Here is a 16058-nt window from a genome sequence, read left to right on the forward strand (position 1 = left end):
ATTAAAATTTCATAAATTGAGAGCAGAAGAAGGGAAAATAGATTGCCGGCATTCCCCAAGCCCTGAATAATGACTCCCTGAAAAAGTCACTTACGTGAGAGGTAGAATTTTCTTCTGGCTCAATAAGGTATGTGTGGTTCCCATCGGAGAACATCCCTCTGTCAAGAATGGGAATTAGGTTAGGGTGATTTAGAAAAGAAACAACAGCTAATGTCATCAATCGCCTCTCCATTTTCTCTCCCCAGGCTGACTTGGTTGCCCACCATTATTTCGATCCCAATTACCTGACAGAACAATCAGGTCTACCATAATGTGAGTTGTTTCACTCTGCTTTCCAATATGACTTTGTTAAAGAGTTAAGAAACATTGTATTGTGCTCTCTCAATTGGTTAGTAGAGTGGTCTGCGCAAAGTCAGGGCTCATTAAATACCACTGGATTGATCGATTGGTTCTGACAACATGGACGCGGGGTGGCTTAGTGGAAAGAGCACGGAGTAGGAATCAGAGGACCTGGGTTCTAATCCCGGCTCCGGCACTTGTCTGCTGTGTGAGCTAGGGCAAGTCACTTCACTTCTCTAGGCCTCGGTTCCGTCATCTGCAAAATGGGTATTAAGCTTGGGAGCCCCATGTGGGGCAGGGACTGTGTCCAATTTGATTAGTGCTTAGTATAGTACCTGGCACATAGAAACCGCTTTAACAAATATCTTAAAAAAAAAAAAAAGAGAACAAAATCTCCACATTTTAGGAGAATGGAATGCTTTTACTGGAGTCAAGAGATCTGGGGCACTTCGCTATTGGCAACTAAATTAAATCATGTCCTTACAGTCAGAATAGATTACAATGTAAAGAAACCTTAACTGTTACAATCATGGCATATTTGGAGAAAGACCAGAAAACAACTCTTCTCCTTCCTTCAAAAGACAAAATTGGAAGAGTTTTGTTTTTTGTTTTGCTGGAGTAAAAGGCTGAGGAAAGAGGGAGTCAGATTGTTTCAGGGGACAGGGATTGTTTCTGACCTGATTAACTTCATTCACTCATTCAATTGTATTTATTGAGAGCTTACTGTGAGCTTGTATCTACCCCAGTGCTTTGATCAGTGCTAGGTACAGAGTAAGCACTTACTAAACACTATGTCAATAATAAACAGTACTTTTTAAGATGCTGCTTGATTTCAATGGACTAAAAAATCACTTCCTAGTACAACTGACCTCTGAGGTGAAGGAGGCCCCAGATAAAACCAAAAGTAGAAATAACTTGGTTAACAAACTTACTGGAGCCCATGGCATGTAGACAATGCCACAAGTGACTCAGGATGTCCTCGAATGTGTCCCTGGTAGTAGCAGTGTTCCCCTCCCTGAAAACAGAAATGAAAAACACATGAACGCTGTGTGGTTAAAAACCGTTCAATCCTCCTCGTGCCCATTTGCCATCACTTTTTTTTTGGTATTTTTTAAGCGTTTACTATGTGCCGGGTGCTGGGGTAGATACAAGCCGATCAGGGTACACAGTCCATATCCCAACTTGGAGCTCATGGTCTTAATCCTCATTTTCCAGATGAGGTAAATGAGATACAGACAAGTGAAGTGACTCATCCAAGGTCATGCAGCAGACAAGTGGCAGAGCCGGAATTAGACTCCAGGTCCTTCTGACTCCCAGGCCTGTGCTCTATCCACTGGGCCACACTGCTTATCTAAGGACAGCAGACAGTCTCTATGTAGCCTTGTTGGCTCCAAAAACAGCACACAGAACCACTGATGAGAAGGAGCTGGGCCTAAAGGAGAAAAGATCGGGCCTGGGAGTCGGATGACTTGGGTTTTAATCCCGGCTCCGCCACTTTCCTGCTCTGTGTCCTTGGCCAGGTCATGTAACTGCTCTGTCTCCCATTCCCCCCTCCCTCTTAGATTGCAAGTTCCATGTCGGACAGACTGCGACCAGTCTGCTTTATTATATATTTTACGGTAGCCTTTTATGGGCAAGGAATGTGTCTGCTAATTCTGTTGTAATGTACTCCCCCAAACACACAGTAAGTGCTCAATAAATACCACGGATTGATAGATTATTCAATCTGTTTAGTCTGTTCTCCAGTGGCTTTTTCCCCACTGCTTCCAAACAAGCTCATGTCTCCCGTATCCTATAAAAACCCTTCCTTGACCCCACAGGTCCCTCCGGTTATCATCCCATCGGAAAGAGCCCGGGCTTGGGAGTCAGAGGTCGTGGGTTCTAATCCCGGCTCCGCCCCTTATCAGCTGTGTGACTTTGGGCAAGTCACTTCACTTCTCTGTGCTTCAGTTACCTCATCTGTAAAATGGGGATTAAGACTGTGAGCCCCACGTGTAACAACCTGATTACCTTGTATCTACCGCAGTGCTTAGAAGAGTGCTTGGCACATAGTAAGTGCTTAACAAATACCATAATTATGATTATTATTATTCCTCTCCACACTCCTTGAACGATTTAACTTGAGAAGCAGCTTGGCCTAGAGGACTGAGTGCTCTGCACATAGTAGGCGCTTAACAAATATCAACATTATTATTATTATTATTATTACTGAGTGTGAGCCTGGAAGTCATATGGACCGGGGTTTTAATCCTGGGCTCTGCCACTTGTCTGCTGTGTGACCTTGGGCAAGTCGATTCACTTCTTGGCACCTCATCTATAAAAGGAGGATTACTACTGTCTATCTCGTATCTACCCCAGCATTTAGTACAGTGCCTGGCACATAGCAAGAGCTTAACAAATACCACAATTATTGTTATAATAATAACAGTAATATTATTATTATTACACACCCCTCCGCCTCCACTTCCTTTCCTCCAATTTTCTCCTTGATCACATCCAATCTGGTTTCCCAGCCCTTTACTCCCAGATAACTGCCCTCTCAAAGGTCACCAATGATTCCTTCTGGCCAAATCTAACTGGCCTCTATTCCATCCTTCTGAGCCACGGTAATGAGGTTATTTTGGAGTCGAAGCTTTGAGAGAATCAGGAAATAAAATAGCAAAAGCTAAAGCAGCCCCAGGCATTGCAAACGGCAAACATATCAGCCAAAGAATGAGCAATCATTGCATGGAGAGTCCAGATTGTCCGTCTGCTTGGCCTTTTCATGGTCTATAGAAAATTAAATGAGCTTCCGTTGAAAAGAGAAGGGCCACTATATGAATCTATTGTAGCGCAGTTAGATATCTTGCCAATGCAAAAATAATTTTTTCCGATTCGATTTTAGAAAAGCGGTGTGGCCTAATGGACAGAGCATGAGCCTGAGAGTCGGAAGGACCTGGGTTCTAAACCCAGCTCCGACACAGGTCTGCTGTTTGATCTTAGGCAAGTCACTTGACTTCCCCGTATGTCAGTTACCTTATCTGTAAAATGGAGATTAATACTTTGAGCCACATTTGGGACAGGGACTGTGTCCAACCTGATTAGCTTCTATCTTCCCTAGTGCTCAGTACAGTGCCTGGCACATAGTAAGTGCTTAACAAATGCCAAAAAAATTAATTTCCACCCACATTACATGATTATAGTATCCACTTCCCTCAAATTCAGGTTCTCTTCTGTCATAAAATCAAATGTGGTTTTGTTCCCCAACAATTGCATACATAATAAATTAGCTTTGGCTGTTTGACATTACTTTAGTGGTTTAATTTAAATCTAAGCCATTGTTCTACTTCTAACTTTTTTTTTTTCAGATATCCACATTTATTATTCCAGTCACTTTGATTTCTAAAGAATCTATCTGCCAGCGTCCCTAAATTGCACTGTTGACTTGTGACTAATCTAAAAATCTAAGTATTTAAGGGCTTACTATATGATAAGCACTGTTCTAAACCCTGGGATAGATACGTTAATCAGGTGAGACACAGTCTCTATCCCACATGGGGCTCACAGTCTAAGCAGGAGGGAGAACGGGTATTTTATCCCAAGTTTACAGTTGAGGAAACTGAGGCTCTTACCACTTGTCCTCTGGGTGCTCTTGGGCAAGTTACTTCATTTTTCTGTGCCTCAATTTCCTCATCTGTAAAATGGGGATTAAAAGCCCACTAGATTGTAAACTCTTTTTTTTAATGGTATTTGTTGCAGAGGAGGTACTTCCATTTTGCAGAGGAGGTAAATGAGGCCCAGAGAACTGAAGTGCCTTGCCCAAGGTCACACAGCAGACAAGTGGTGGGGGGGAACTGGTATTAAAACCCAGGTCCTCTGCCTCCCAGAAAATCCACTAGGCCATGCTGGTTCTCAAATCCTTGTGGGAAGGGAAAATGCCTATCAACTCTACTGTATTATACCCTCCCAATTGCTTAGTACAGTGCTCGGCACAGAGTAATCGCTCAATAAATATCACTGACTGATAGATTGTTCTCCCTTCCCCAGGAGGGACAGGGACTGTGTCCAACCTGATTATCTTGTTCCTCTACTCTTGCATTTGATACAGTGTTTGGCATGTGGTAAGCTCTTAAATATTAAATAGTTGTTCAGTTCATTCATTCATTTGTATTTATTGAGCACTCACTGTGTGCAGAGCACTGTATTAAGTGCTTGGAAAGTACAATTCGATTGAGTCACATTTATATTATTATTATTCAAATCCTTATGACACTTTTTCAGTGTCCTCAACAAACTCTACTCAATCATTCATTCAATCATATTTATTGAGCACTTCCCGTGTGCAGAGCAGTGAACGTTACAACAATAAACAGACACATTCCCTGCCCACAACGAGCAATCATAAATCAACCCCCCTGTGCCTTTTCCCTGCTTCTGATGCAAACCCTCCCTCTCTCCTCATAATAGCTCACTTCCTTCCACAATTTCTAACTCAGACCAAAAGGGACTCCTCACACTCCAGAACCATTTGAGGGTTCTCTTCCTGAGAGGCACCTCACACCTTCACCTCAAAGGTTCATCGGATCCAGAACCTCCAAGATCTGCCACCGCATATCTGGTTATACATTTCATTTAGCTGCTCATTTTTTGTTTCAATCGCTCTTATTTGTCATCGCCACTCTCCTGCCTCTGGCCTGGAACTCCCTCCCTTTTCATATATCACAGACTATCACTCTCCCGGCTTTCAAAGCCTTATAGAAAGGGCACTTCCTCCAAGAGGCCTTCCCAAAGCCCTCATTCCCTCTTCTCCCACTCCGCTCTGTGTCATCCTTGCACTTGAATTTATACCCATTATTCACCCTACCCTCGGCATCACGGCACTTACGCCCATATCCACAATTCAATTATTTAAATTAAAGTCTGTCTTCCTCTGTAGACTCTGAGATCATGGAAGCGGCATGGCCTAATGGAAAAAAGCCCGGGCCTGGGAGACAGAGGACTTGGGTTCTAATCCCCATTCCGCCACTTGCCTGCCATGTAACCTGGGGCAAGCCACTTAACTAAACTGTACCTCAGTTCCCTCATCTCTTATATTTATCCCAGTGCTTAGTATAGTGCTGGGCACATAGTAAGCAGTTGACAAATACCATTATCATTGTGGGAAGAGACCACATTTAAGAACTCTGTTAAACTGTACTCTTCCAAGCGCTCTGCCCAGGGTAAGCGCTCAATAAATACATTTGATTGACTGGTTATCTTACTTTTTTTTTTTGGATGGAGAGGTGGAATTTACATCTGCTCATTTCCCATATCAGATGGTAAACTCCTTGAGGGTGGAAACCATGTATGGTTCTACACACAACAGGGGTCAATAAATGTTATAGGGAATATGGATTATAATTAGAAACTGGTGAGATTAAAATCCGTCAAGAGAAATAATGGCTTTCTTGTGACCTTCTTCGCAAAAAAATTTAAGAATGAAATATTTCCCATTCTCCAAGACACGTAGAAGATTAAAAAAATTCAAAAGAAAATTTATTCTGCATTTGAAGACTAAATAGTGGAATAGACTGAATGAAATTAGCTAATGTAGAGTTATCTAATGGGAAAGAAGATGCACAATATTAATAGGAAACCCTAAAATATGGATGGGCTAAGGCTCTTCCTATGCCCAGGGTTATAAATATTCTATCTGAAAAACTGAAAGCAACCATATCTCCTGCTGAGTCCAACCGTGAGATTGAACAAACACTGTCACTCTCCCATATGTACTACAGGATGAATTCCAGGATGATTAAAGATGTTTCCTGTGTGGGGCAAGAAGAAAGAGGGAGGGAGATTCTTAGATTCCTAAGAAAGATTCCTGCTCAGCAGGAGGTGCAACGCAGTACCAAAAGAAAGAGCAAAAGCATAAATACAAATGTTGAAAATAAAAGTAATTATATGTTTAAGTAAATGCATTAAAAAGAGACAGAGAAAGGGAGAGAGAGAAGCAGCGAAGCCCAGTGGAAAAAACCCGGGCTTGGGAGTCAAAGGACTAGGGCTCTAATCCCAGTTCTATCACTTGCCTGCTGGGTGATCTTGGAAAAGTCACTTCATTTTCCCCCTCTCAATTACTGCCCACCAAACTACTCTGTCTTACTGTGATGGCCTCTCTCAGCCCACTACTAGACCACACTAGCCATGTGAGATGTCAGAGGGTCATCCAAGTAGAGCTGTCTTGAAGGCAGGAGGAAAAACAAGACTGCAGAGAGGGAGAGAGATCAGGGCTGGAGATGGAAATTTGGGAATCATCCGCATAGAAGTGATAGTTGAAGTCATGGGAATGAATGAGTTCAAGGGAGTGAGGGTAGATGGAGAAGAGAAGGGGACCCAAGACAGAGCCTTGAGGGACCCCCACAGTTAAGGGGGTGGCATCCTCGTACCTATATGCTGGAGAGCACTTTGGGCAGATGTTGAGAGCATATAGGGAAATCGATTCCATAAATAGCCCCTCTCTGGGCCCGACAGGGTATGCAAGTTGTGACTTGTTGATATCACACTCCGTCAGCTTCCATTGCCTCAAGAGACTCAATTTAACTTCCAGTTTATAATCTAGTCCACCGGGGCCATATTGCTCGGTGAGCCACCACCAGCTTGCCTCTGGGTACAAGAAGGAGAACGGAAGATTGTGATGGCTTGATAATAATGATAATGATATTTGTTACATGCTTACTATGAGTCAGAAGCTGAACTAAACAGTGGGATCCAAAGAAGCAAAGCGGGTTGTCTACAGCTGAGAAGCAGCGTGGCTTAGTGGAAAGAGCCCGGGCTTGGGAGTCAGAGGTCGTGGGATCTAATCCCACCTCTGCCACTTGTCAGCTGTGTGACTTTGGGAAAGTCGCTTAGGTTCTCTGTGCCTCAGTTACCTCATCTGTAAAATGGGGATTGAGACTGTGAGTCCTACGTGGGACAACCTGCTTACCTTGCATCTACCTCAGCGCTTAGAACAGTGCTTGGCATATAGCTTAGCAAATACCATCATTATTATTATTATTATACAGTCCCTGTCACAAATGGGACTCACAGTCAATTCCCATTTGACTGATGAGGTCACTGAGGCACAGATAAGTCAAGTGACTTAGCCAAGGTCACAGAGCAGACCCAGCTCCTTCTGATTCCCAGGCCCACGCCCCAAGGCCATGATGCTTCTCTATAATAATAATAATTGGGGTATTTATTCAGCACTTACTAGGTGTCAGGCACTGCACTAAGCACTGGGGTGGATACAAGGAAGTTGAGTTGGACACAGTCCCTGTCCCACATGAGGCTCACAGTCTTAACCCCCATTTTCATTCATTCAATAGTATTTATTGAGTGCTTACTATGTGCAGAGCACTGTACTAAGCGCTTGGGATGAACAAGTCGGCAACAGATAGAGACGGTCCCTGCCGTTTGACGGGCTTACGGTCTAATCGGGGGAGACGGACAGACAAGAACAATGGCACTAAACAGCGTCAAGGGGAAGAACATCTCGTAAAAACAATGGCAACTAAATAGAATCAAGGCGATGTACAATTCATTAACAAAATAAATAGGGTAACGAAAATATATACAGTTGAGCGGACGGGTACAGTGCTGTGGGGATGGGAAGGGAGAGGTGGAGGAGCAGAGGGAAAAGGGGAAAATGAGGCTTTAGCTGCGGAGAGGTAAAGGGGGGATGGCAGAGGGAGTAGAGGGGGAAGAGGAGCTCAGTCTGGGAAGGCCTCTTGGAGGAGGTGATTTTTAAGTAAGGTTTTGAAGAGGGAAAGAGAATCAGTTTGGCGGAGGTGAGGAGGGAGGGCGTTCCAGGACCGCGGGAGGACGTGACCCAGGAGTCGACGGCGGGATAGGCGAGACCGAGGGACGGCGAGGAGGTGGGCGGCAGAGGAGCGGAGCGTGCGGGGTGGGCGGTAGAAAGAGAGAAGGGAGGAGAGGTAGGAAGGGGCAAGGTGATGGAGAGCCTTGAAGCCTAGAGTGAGGAGTTTTTGTTTGGAGCGGGGGTCGATAGGCAACCACTGGAGTTGTTTAAGAAGGGGAGTGACATGCCCAGATCGTTTCTGCAGGAAGATGAGCCGGGCAGCGGAGTGAAGAATAGACCGGAGCGGGGCGAGAGAGGAGGAAGGGAGGTCAGAGAGAAGGCTGACACAGTAGTCTAGCCGGGATATAACGAGAGCCCGTAATAGTAAGGTAGCCGTTTGGGTGGAGAGGAAAGGGCGGATCTTGGCGATATTGTAGAGGTGAAACCGGCAGGTCTTGGTAACGGATAGGATGTGTGGGGTGAACGAGAGGGACGAGTCAAGGATGACACCGAGATTGCGGGCCTGCGGGACGGGAAGGATGGTCGTGCCATCCACGGTGATGGAGAAGTCTGGGAGCGGACCGGGCTATTTTCCAGAGACTGAAACTGAGGCTCAGAGCAGTGAAGTGACTTGCCCATTGTCACAACGCAGACAAGTGGCAGAGCTGGCATTAGAACTCAGGTCCTTCTGACTTCCAGGCCAGGGCTCTTGATCAAAGGTGGCCCTACCCGGAGCCTGAAAACATGTCCTCTTAGTAATCTAAATATTTCCCTTCCTAATTTTTTCTGGTTATTCCTTTCCTATCTGTTTATCGTCTCTGATTTTTGAGGAAAGACCACATCTGAATCACTGACTTTAAATTCTCTCCTTCTAGACTGAAAGCTTGTTGTGGACAGGGAACATGTCCGCTAATTCTGCTGCAATGTGCTCTCCCAAGTGCTTAGAACAGTGCTCTGCAAATAGTAAGTGCTCAATAAATACCATTGATTGATTACGTGCTTAGCACAGGGCTTTGTGCACTGTAAGCGTTTAGTAAAAGCTGTTACTACTATTAAAGACATTTTGGAAAAGGTTCATGCTGACAACAGTTGCGTCTTGAAAATTTTCCTTATATCCAATCCCAAGATGTGTAAACTGGTATTTTTTTTTACATCCGGGGTTAAGACCAAGTGCCCTCTCTTAGCATCATTAAAGGAGAACTGATGAATTATGCACCATGATGGAAATCGATTAGTCTTGCATTAGTCCGGCAGAAGATGTACTTAATCCCCAAAGGATTGTTTCCTATAATCCGCTGAAATGTAAACCATGAAATTTGACATCTTCCTGAAACTACAATGGTGGCAAGATGGAGACCATGACTAGATTATTCTTCTGGAAAAAATGGGAAAAGGCACAACCGCCAATAATCGGGCCAAGGTTTGCTCTTTCTAAAACTAGCAACAAATCTCCTCCAAGCCCCCCTCCTTGCCCGAGATCGCACTCTTTTGAGCGTACTGAGGAAACTAATTCCCAGAAAAGGAGACGGAGAAAGAAGGCAAAGGGGAAAGTGACATTTTCTGAGATTTTTTTGGACTGCACGATTCCCCAGCTTAATGGATTCTACTATTTTCCAGCCAGTATGTGAGGAAGCATTTCCCTCCATTTACTTCAAATTAATTCATTCATTTGTTCATTAAATCGTATTTATTATGTGCTTACTGTGTGCGGAACACTATACTAAACATTTGGGAGAGTATAATGCAACAGTAAACAGACACTTTTCTATCCACTTCAAACTTCAATCGATATCCCCTCATCCTGATGGGATAGGATTTGGGGATCCACCAAAATTCTGTACACATAAATCATATCCTCTTTCAGTCTTCATCTTTACAATCTATACTCAAACTGAAGCATCATTATTATTATATACGTTAAATGCTTACTCTGTGCTAAGCACTGTTCTAAGTACTGAAGTAGATAGATACAAGTTAACCGAGTTAATCTGAGAAGCAGCATGGCCTAGTGGATAAAGCTCGGGCCTGGGAATCAGAAGGCTATGGGTTCTAATTCCGGCTCCACTACTTGTCTACTGTGTGACCTTGGACAAGTCACTTCATTTCTCTGTGCCTCAGTTACCTCATCTGTAAAATGGGGATTGAGACTGTGAGCTCCAAATGGGACATGGACTATGTTCAAGCTGATTTGGTTTTATCCACCCCAGTGCTTAGTACAGTGCCTGGCACATAGTAAGCACTTAACAAATACCACAATTATTATTATTACTATTAGGTTGGACCCAGGCCCTTGTTCCCACATGTTGGGGGTAGGGGGCGGGAAGAATTTACAATCTAAATTCAGGGAAAATAGTATTTAATCCCCATTTTGCAGTTGAGAAAATTGAGGCACAAAGAAGTTAAGTGATTTTTCTGACTGACCACCACTCTGCTCACCTTCGAAAGCCTCCTAAAATCATATCTTCCCCAAGAAACCTTGCCTGAGTAAATCTGGCTGTGTACACCTTCAGCACTCTGGGCACATATCCTCATATTCTACTATTTCCCCTATTTATTTTGTCTGTCTGCCCCTGTATTATTATTATTACTATTACTATTATGGCATTTGTTAAGCACTTACTATGTGTCAAGCACTGTTCTAAGTGTTGGGTTAGATACAAGTTAATCAGGTTGGACACAGTCTCTGTCCTGCATGGGTCTCATCATCTTAATCCCCATTTATCAGATGAGGTAAGTGAGGCCCAGAGAAATGAAGTGACTTGCTCAGCGTCACACAGCAGACATCTGGCTGAGCCAGGATTAGAACCCAAGTCCTTCTGACTCTCAGGCCTGTACTCTATTCATTCATTCCTTCATTCAATCGTATTTATTGAGCACTTACTGTGTGCAGAGCACTTTACTAAGTGCTTGGAAAGAAGCAGCGTACCTCAGTGGAAAGAGCCTGGGCTTTGGAGTCAGAGGTCATGGGTTCGACTCCCGGCTCTGCCACTTGTCAGCTGTGTGACTGTGGGCAAGTCACTTAACTTCTCTGTGCCTCAGTTACCTCATCTGTAAAATGGGGATTAACTGTGAGCCTCACGTGGGACTACCTGATTACCCTGTATCTGCCCCAGCGCTTAGAACAGTGCTCTGCACATAGTAAGCGCTTAACAAATACCAACATCATTATTATTATTATTATTACCATTCAGCAATAAATAACGACAATCCCTGCTCAACAACGGGCTCTATCCACTAAGCCATGCTGCTACTGTAGACAGTAAGCTCCTCGAGGGTATGGATATTGTCTATTGTACTGTCACTTCCCAAGCACTCTGCACACAGTAGGAGCACAATAAATACCACTGATTGAAGTAAGACAACAGAGTTGGAAGCACTGTAGAAATGCCTTTGTAGTTTCAAAGACAATGGGCAGTCATCTGCCCTGGCTTTAAACTCTTTCTAGGCCCCAGACCCAACCTCCATCCCCCTGCCTTAACTGATAAAATGGAGCAGACATGCCTATGTTAATAGCAAACTGCCAGAGTCACACTACATCAATTTTTTATGATATTTGCTTAAATGCATAACAACAGTCAAACTGTTCTAAGCATTAGAAAAGGTACAAGTTAATTAGGTTGGACAGGGACTCTGTTGAGGAAACCGAGGGCCAGAGAAGTGAACTGACTTGCCCAAGGTCACACAACAAGCAGTTGGCAAAGTTGGGATTAGAACTCAGGTCCCGGAGTCAATTAAATGAATCAGATCCCACCTTCAAGAACCAATCAGAGGATCGTAAATCACCCCCCTCCGATTGGGTGGGGGTGGTATTCAGATAGGACTTCCCAGGCACATCATGATCCTATCAAACACTCTTTTGGCGATAAGTACCCCCGTTGTACCCGACTGAGTTTTTGCTCCCTAACAAAGCACCTGAAACCCAGACCCCTAGGAGAAGTGGAATCATCAGAATTTTCAAATATTAAAAAGAGCTTATTACATCAATAGCAATTTAATAGCAGCTCAATGAAAAGTTTGACTTTCATGTTGAAAGACAAACGTTCTCGCCGAAAAAAAATCACCAAAGAGATTCATTCTTTCAGGAGGCCTCAAAAATTTTCACAGGAAATAAGGTACCTTCTCTCATAGTCAATTTTCCAAAATTATCCAAAAGGAAAGTTTCCCTTACTTTAACTTCCACAGTCTTTCCTCCGTGTTCGATATGTCGCTCCAGGTATTTAGAAGACAGCAGATCACTGCAAGGGCAGAAAATAACTGGTGAGTGGAAGTCAGGCTGAAAAACTGCCAAGTCTGAATTTACGAAGCAGAGTTCTCCCCTTTCCGTTTCAGAAATGACAACAATTCCTACATAAAAACCCACATTTTAATATATTTAAATTCAACCTTAAGTAGTGGATGTTTAGGACTAGACCATCTAAGACTGCTACTCGAAGGAAAGTTTTTGATTTTAGCATCACTCATTTCTCATGCTTGTTTTCTCTTCTCACTTTTGTTTTGCACTTCACTGATCATTCGATCTTTTAAGCCACAGTCTCATTGCAAGCCTAGAAGGTAACCGCCCTGGAAAGTCAAGGGGATCAATCAATGGCACTTACTTTGTGCAAAACGCTGTATTGAGCGCTTGGGAGAGTACAAATACAAGAGAGTTGGTGATGTGCTCCCTGCCCACAATTAACTTATAGTCTAGAGGGTGACCTGCTTCATCCTGATGATGAAATAAGGAATATCACTAACAGAAACCTGAGGTCCCTCCTGCCTCTCCGTGTTGGGTGATTGATGGAGAATTTAATAATAATAACTGCTTACTCTGTGCCAAGCACTGTACTAAACTCTGGGGAGATACGAGGTAATCAGATCCCCCATGGGGCTCACAGTTTAAGTAGGAGGGAGAGCAGGGATTGGAAACCCCCATTTTGCAGATGAGGAAACTGAGGCCCAGATAATAATAATCATAATAATAATAGTATTTATTAAGCACTTACTATGTGCCAAGCACTGTTCTAAGCTCTGGGGTAGATACAAGGTAATCAGGTTGCCCCATGTGGGGCTCACAGTCTTAATCCCCATTTTACACATGAGGTAACTGAGGCCCAGACAAATCAAGCGACTTGCCTGTGGTCACACAGCAGACAAGTGGCAGAGCCAGGATTAGAACCCAGGGCCTCTGACTCCCAGGCCCAGGCTCTTTCCACTAGGCCGCCCAGCTTCCCACCATTAGACTCACTATAAAGTTACGTTAGTGCATGTTTGAACTGTATAAACTGGTGTTTTGAACACCACCTGCTAGATGGTTCCATGTTCTTTGCGTCTTTGTCACAAAAACGTTGTTGCCCCCTGCTCTAGAAGTAACTACAGTAAAATTCCTTCAACACAAAATCTCTACGAAGGAAATTTTTTTCTTGATTACAGCAACTCAATACAACTGGGTAATTTAACGCATTTTTAAATACCCACCAGTCAGCCATTTAGCCAAGTTTCTCCAAACTGGTCAATTGATCCATGATATTTATTGAGTGCTTGAGTGCGTAAAGCACCATGCTATGCACTTCGGAGAGTTCAAGAGAATAGATAGCGCGATCCCTACTCTTGTGGAGTTTATAATCCACCCAGGGAAACGAATGTGAAAATAAGTCACAAGTAGAAGATGCTGCTGGGTAGAAGCATATGGAGAAGAGTGAGTGTTTTGAGGGGTGGAAAGATGAGTAACTAACTGTGGAGCGGGTATGGACTTGAGTGCAGAGGGAGGGAAAAGGAGATGGGAAGATGAGAGAGTAGACCAGGAAGGCTTCCTGGAGGAAATACCATTTCTGTAGGGCTTTGAGGATGGAGAAAACGGTGGTCTGTTGGTTATGAAATGAGAATTCCTGGTAGAAAGATGGATGTGAGTTTCTGTTTGATGCAGAGATGGTTTGTCAACTACTGGAGGTTTCTGAGGAGACGGGAGGATTTTCTTTTAGAAAAATATGGGCAATGGGGGGAGAGGCTGGAGGCGGGGAGGTCAGCGAGGAGGCAGTAGTCAGGGTGGAGTACGACAAACGGTTGGACGAACATGGTAGCAGTTTGGATCCAAGTGGAGCTATCCTGAAATATGCGGAGGAGTTACAAGGCTGCTGAGAAGAAGAGGGGTCAGGGCTGGAGATGTGGATGTGGGAGTTATCTGAAGAGAGGTGGTAATTGAAGCCGAGGAAACTGACGAGCTCCCCAAGAGAGTGGGTGTAGATGGAGATTAGAAGGGGACCCAGACCTGAAACTTGAGGACTCCCAAGGGTGGGAGGAGCAGGGGAAAAGGAGCGAGAAGGAACGGCCGGCAAGGTATGAGGAGACCCAACGACGGAGTGGTGAGACCGAGATTTCATCCTATTTCCAGGAGAACGGGGTGGTCCACATTGTCAAAAGCTGATGAGACGTCGAGGAGAATTCAGGTGGAGTGGAGTCTACAAGACTGACCAAGAAGGAGGTCATTGGTGACCTTGGAGAGAATAATTTCAGTGGAATAAAGGGGAGCAGAAGCCAGATTAGAAGGGATCTAGGAGAGTGGTGAAGAAGCAGCTGAGGGACGTGAGAAGCAGCATGGTCTAGTGGAAAGAGCCCGGGCTTGGGAGTCAAAAGAGCTAGTTCTAGTCTTGGCTCCGCCACATTTCTGCTGTATGACCTTGAGCAAGTCACTTCAATTCTCTGGACCTCAGTCATCTCATCTGCAAAATGTGGATTAAGACTGTGAGCCCCACAGGGGGCAAGGATAGTGTCCAACTTGATTACCTTGTATCTACCCAGTGCTTAGAACAGTGCCTGGTATGTAGTAAATGCTTAACAAATACCATTAAAAAAAAAAAAAGGTTGGTGTAGACAACTCGCTCAAGGAGTTTGCAGGGGAATGGTAGGAGGGAGATGGGGGGGTCAAGGGTGGGTTTTGTTTGGTTTTTTTTTTTAGGACAGAAGATAGGATAGAGTGGTCCCTCAAATAATAAAAGCAAAGTAAATTAAATTTAATGATGAGATGGAACAAGTAGGAAAAAAAAATCCATCATTAGGCATAAACTGTCATTTGAAATGTCTACCTTATTGTGGGGAGGGAATGTATCCACCAGTTGTTTTGTTCCTATAGTGTACTCTCCCAAGCACTTAGTACTGTAAGCACTCAATAAATATAATTGATATCATTAATCCAGTTTTGGTCCTACCCATCTGTGTCAACTTTGCTTGACTGTGTACTCCTTAGTCCCTTTGGTACTTACCCTAGCACCATAGCCCCTGTGTAAATAACCTCATAATCTCCTACTTCCAGTCAGTCAGTTCATTGCATTTATTGAGTGATTACTGTGTGCAGAGGACTGTACTAAGAGCTTGGGAGAGTACAATGTAACAATAAACTGACATTCCCTGTACCCTATCTGTAATTTATTTCAATATCTGTCTCCCCGTGTAGACTTTGCGTTTGTGTGCAAGGATCATATCCACCAACCCTGCTGCATATTATACTTTCTCAAGTTCTTAACTCAGTGCTCTGCACACAGTAAGTGCTCAGCGCTCTGAACAGTGCTTGGCACATAGTAAGCGCTCAACGGGTACCATAATTATCAAAGTCCGACCCACATCTCACCACGGTAGGGGCTAAGGTGCTCCTTTAGGCTGGAACGGCTCAGGAAGAAACCGGAAATCTACTGCGGATGGCAGAGGCCGGAGTTGTTACCAAGGCAACCGCCTCCTGGGTTACATGATGGTGCGATACAGCCCTGTCACTACGCTGCAGTCATTTCAGCCCAAAATAGGTCCTCATGCAAAGAACCTTTTTGTGCGATTCCAAGTGCTCCCACTTTTTCTGCCTACTCATTTGTATTCCGTGCCACAGCATGAACTTAACTGGCAGATACAAGGAACCGCAAATCACACTGCACAAACCGCTCTCGGGCTAATCAGTTCA

At 44.1% G+C, this 16058-nt stretch overlaps 1 protein-coding gene across 1 annotated transcript in view; it reads right to left on the reverse strand.

The window, feature by feature from the left end:
- ADAM22 (ADAM metallopeptidase domain 22) overlaps positions 1 to 16058 on the reverse strand; it is a 113939-nt gene that overhangs the window by 71699 nt on the left and 26182 nt on the right. Inside the window, exons 4-6 of the mRNA XM_029077711.2 lie at positions 12306 to 12372; positions 1272 to 1354; positions 95 to 158 (exon numbers count right to left, since the gene is read on the reverse strand). Coding sequence (XP_028933544.2) covers positions 95 to 158; positions 1272 to 1354; positions 12306 to 12372 — 214 coding nt within the window. The remainder of the gene's footprint in view (positions 1 to 94; positions 159 to 1271; positions 1355 to 12305; positions 12373 to 16058) is intronic.

This window comes from Ornithorhynchus anatinus, chromosome 13, assembly GCF_004115215.2.
Source record: "Ornithorhynchus anatinus isolate Pmale09 chromosome 13, mOrnAna1.pri.v4, whole genome shotgun sequence".
NCBI lineage: Eukaryota > Metazoa > Chordata > Mammalia > Monotremata > Ornithorhynchidae > Ornithorhynchus > Ornithorhynchus anatinus.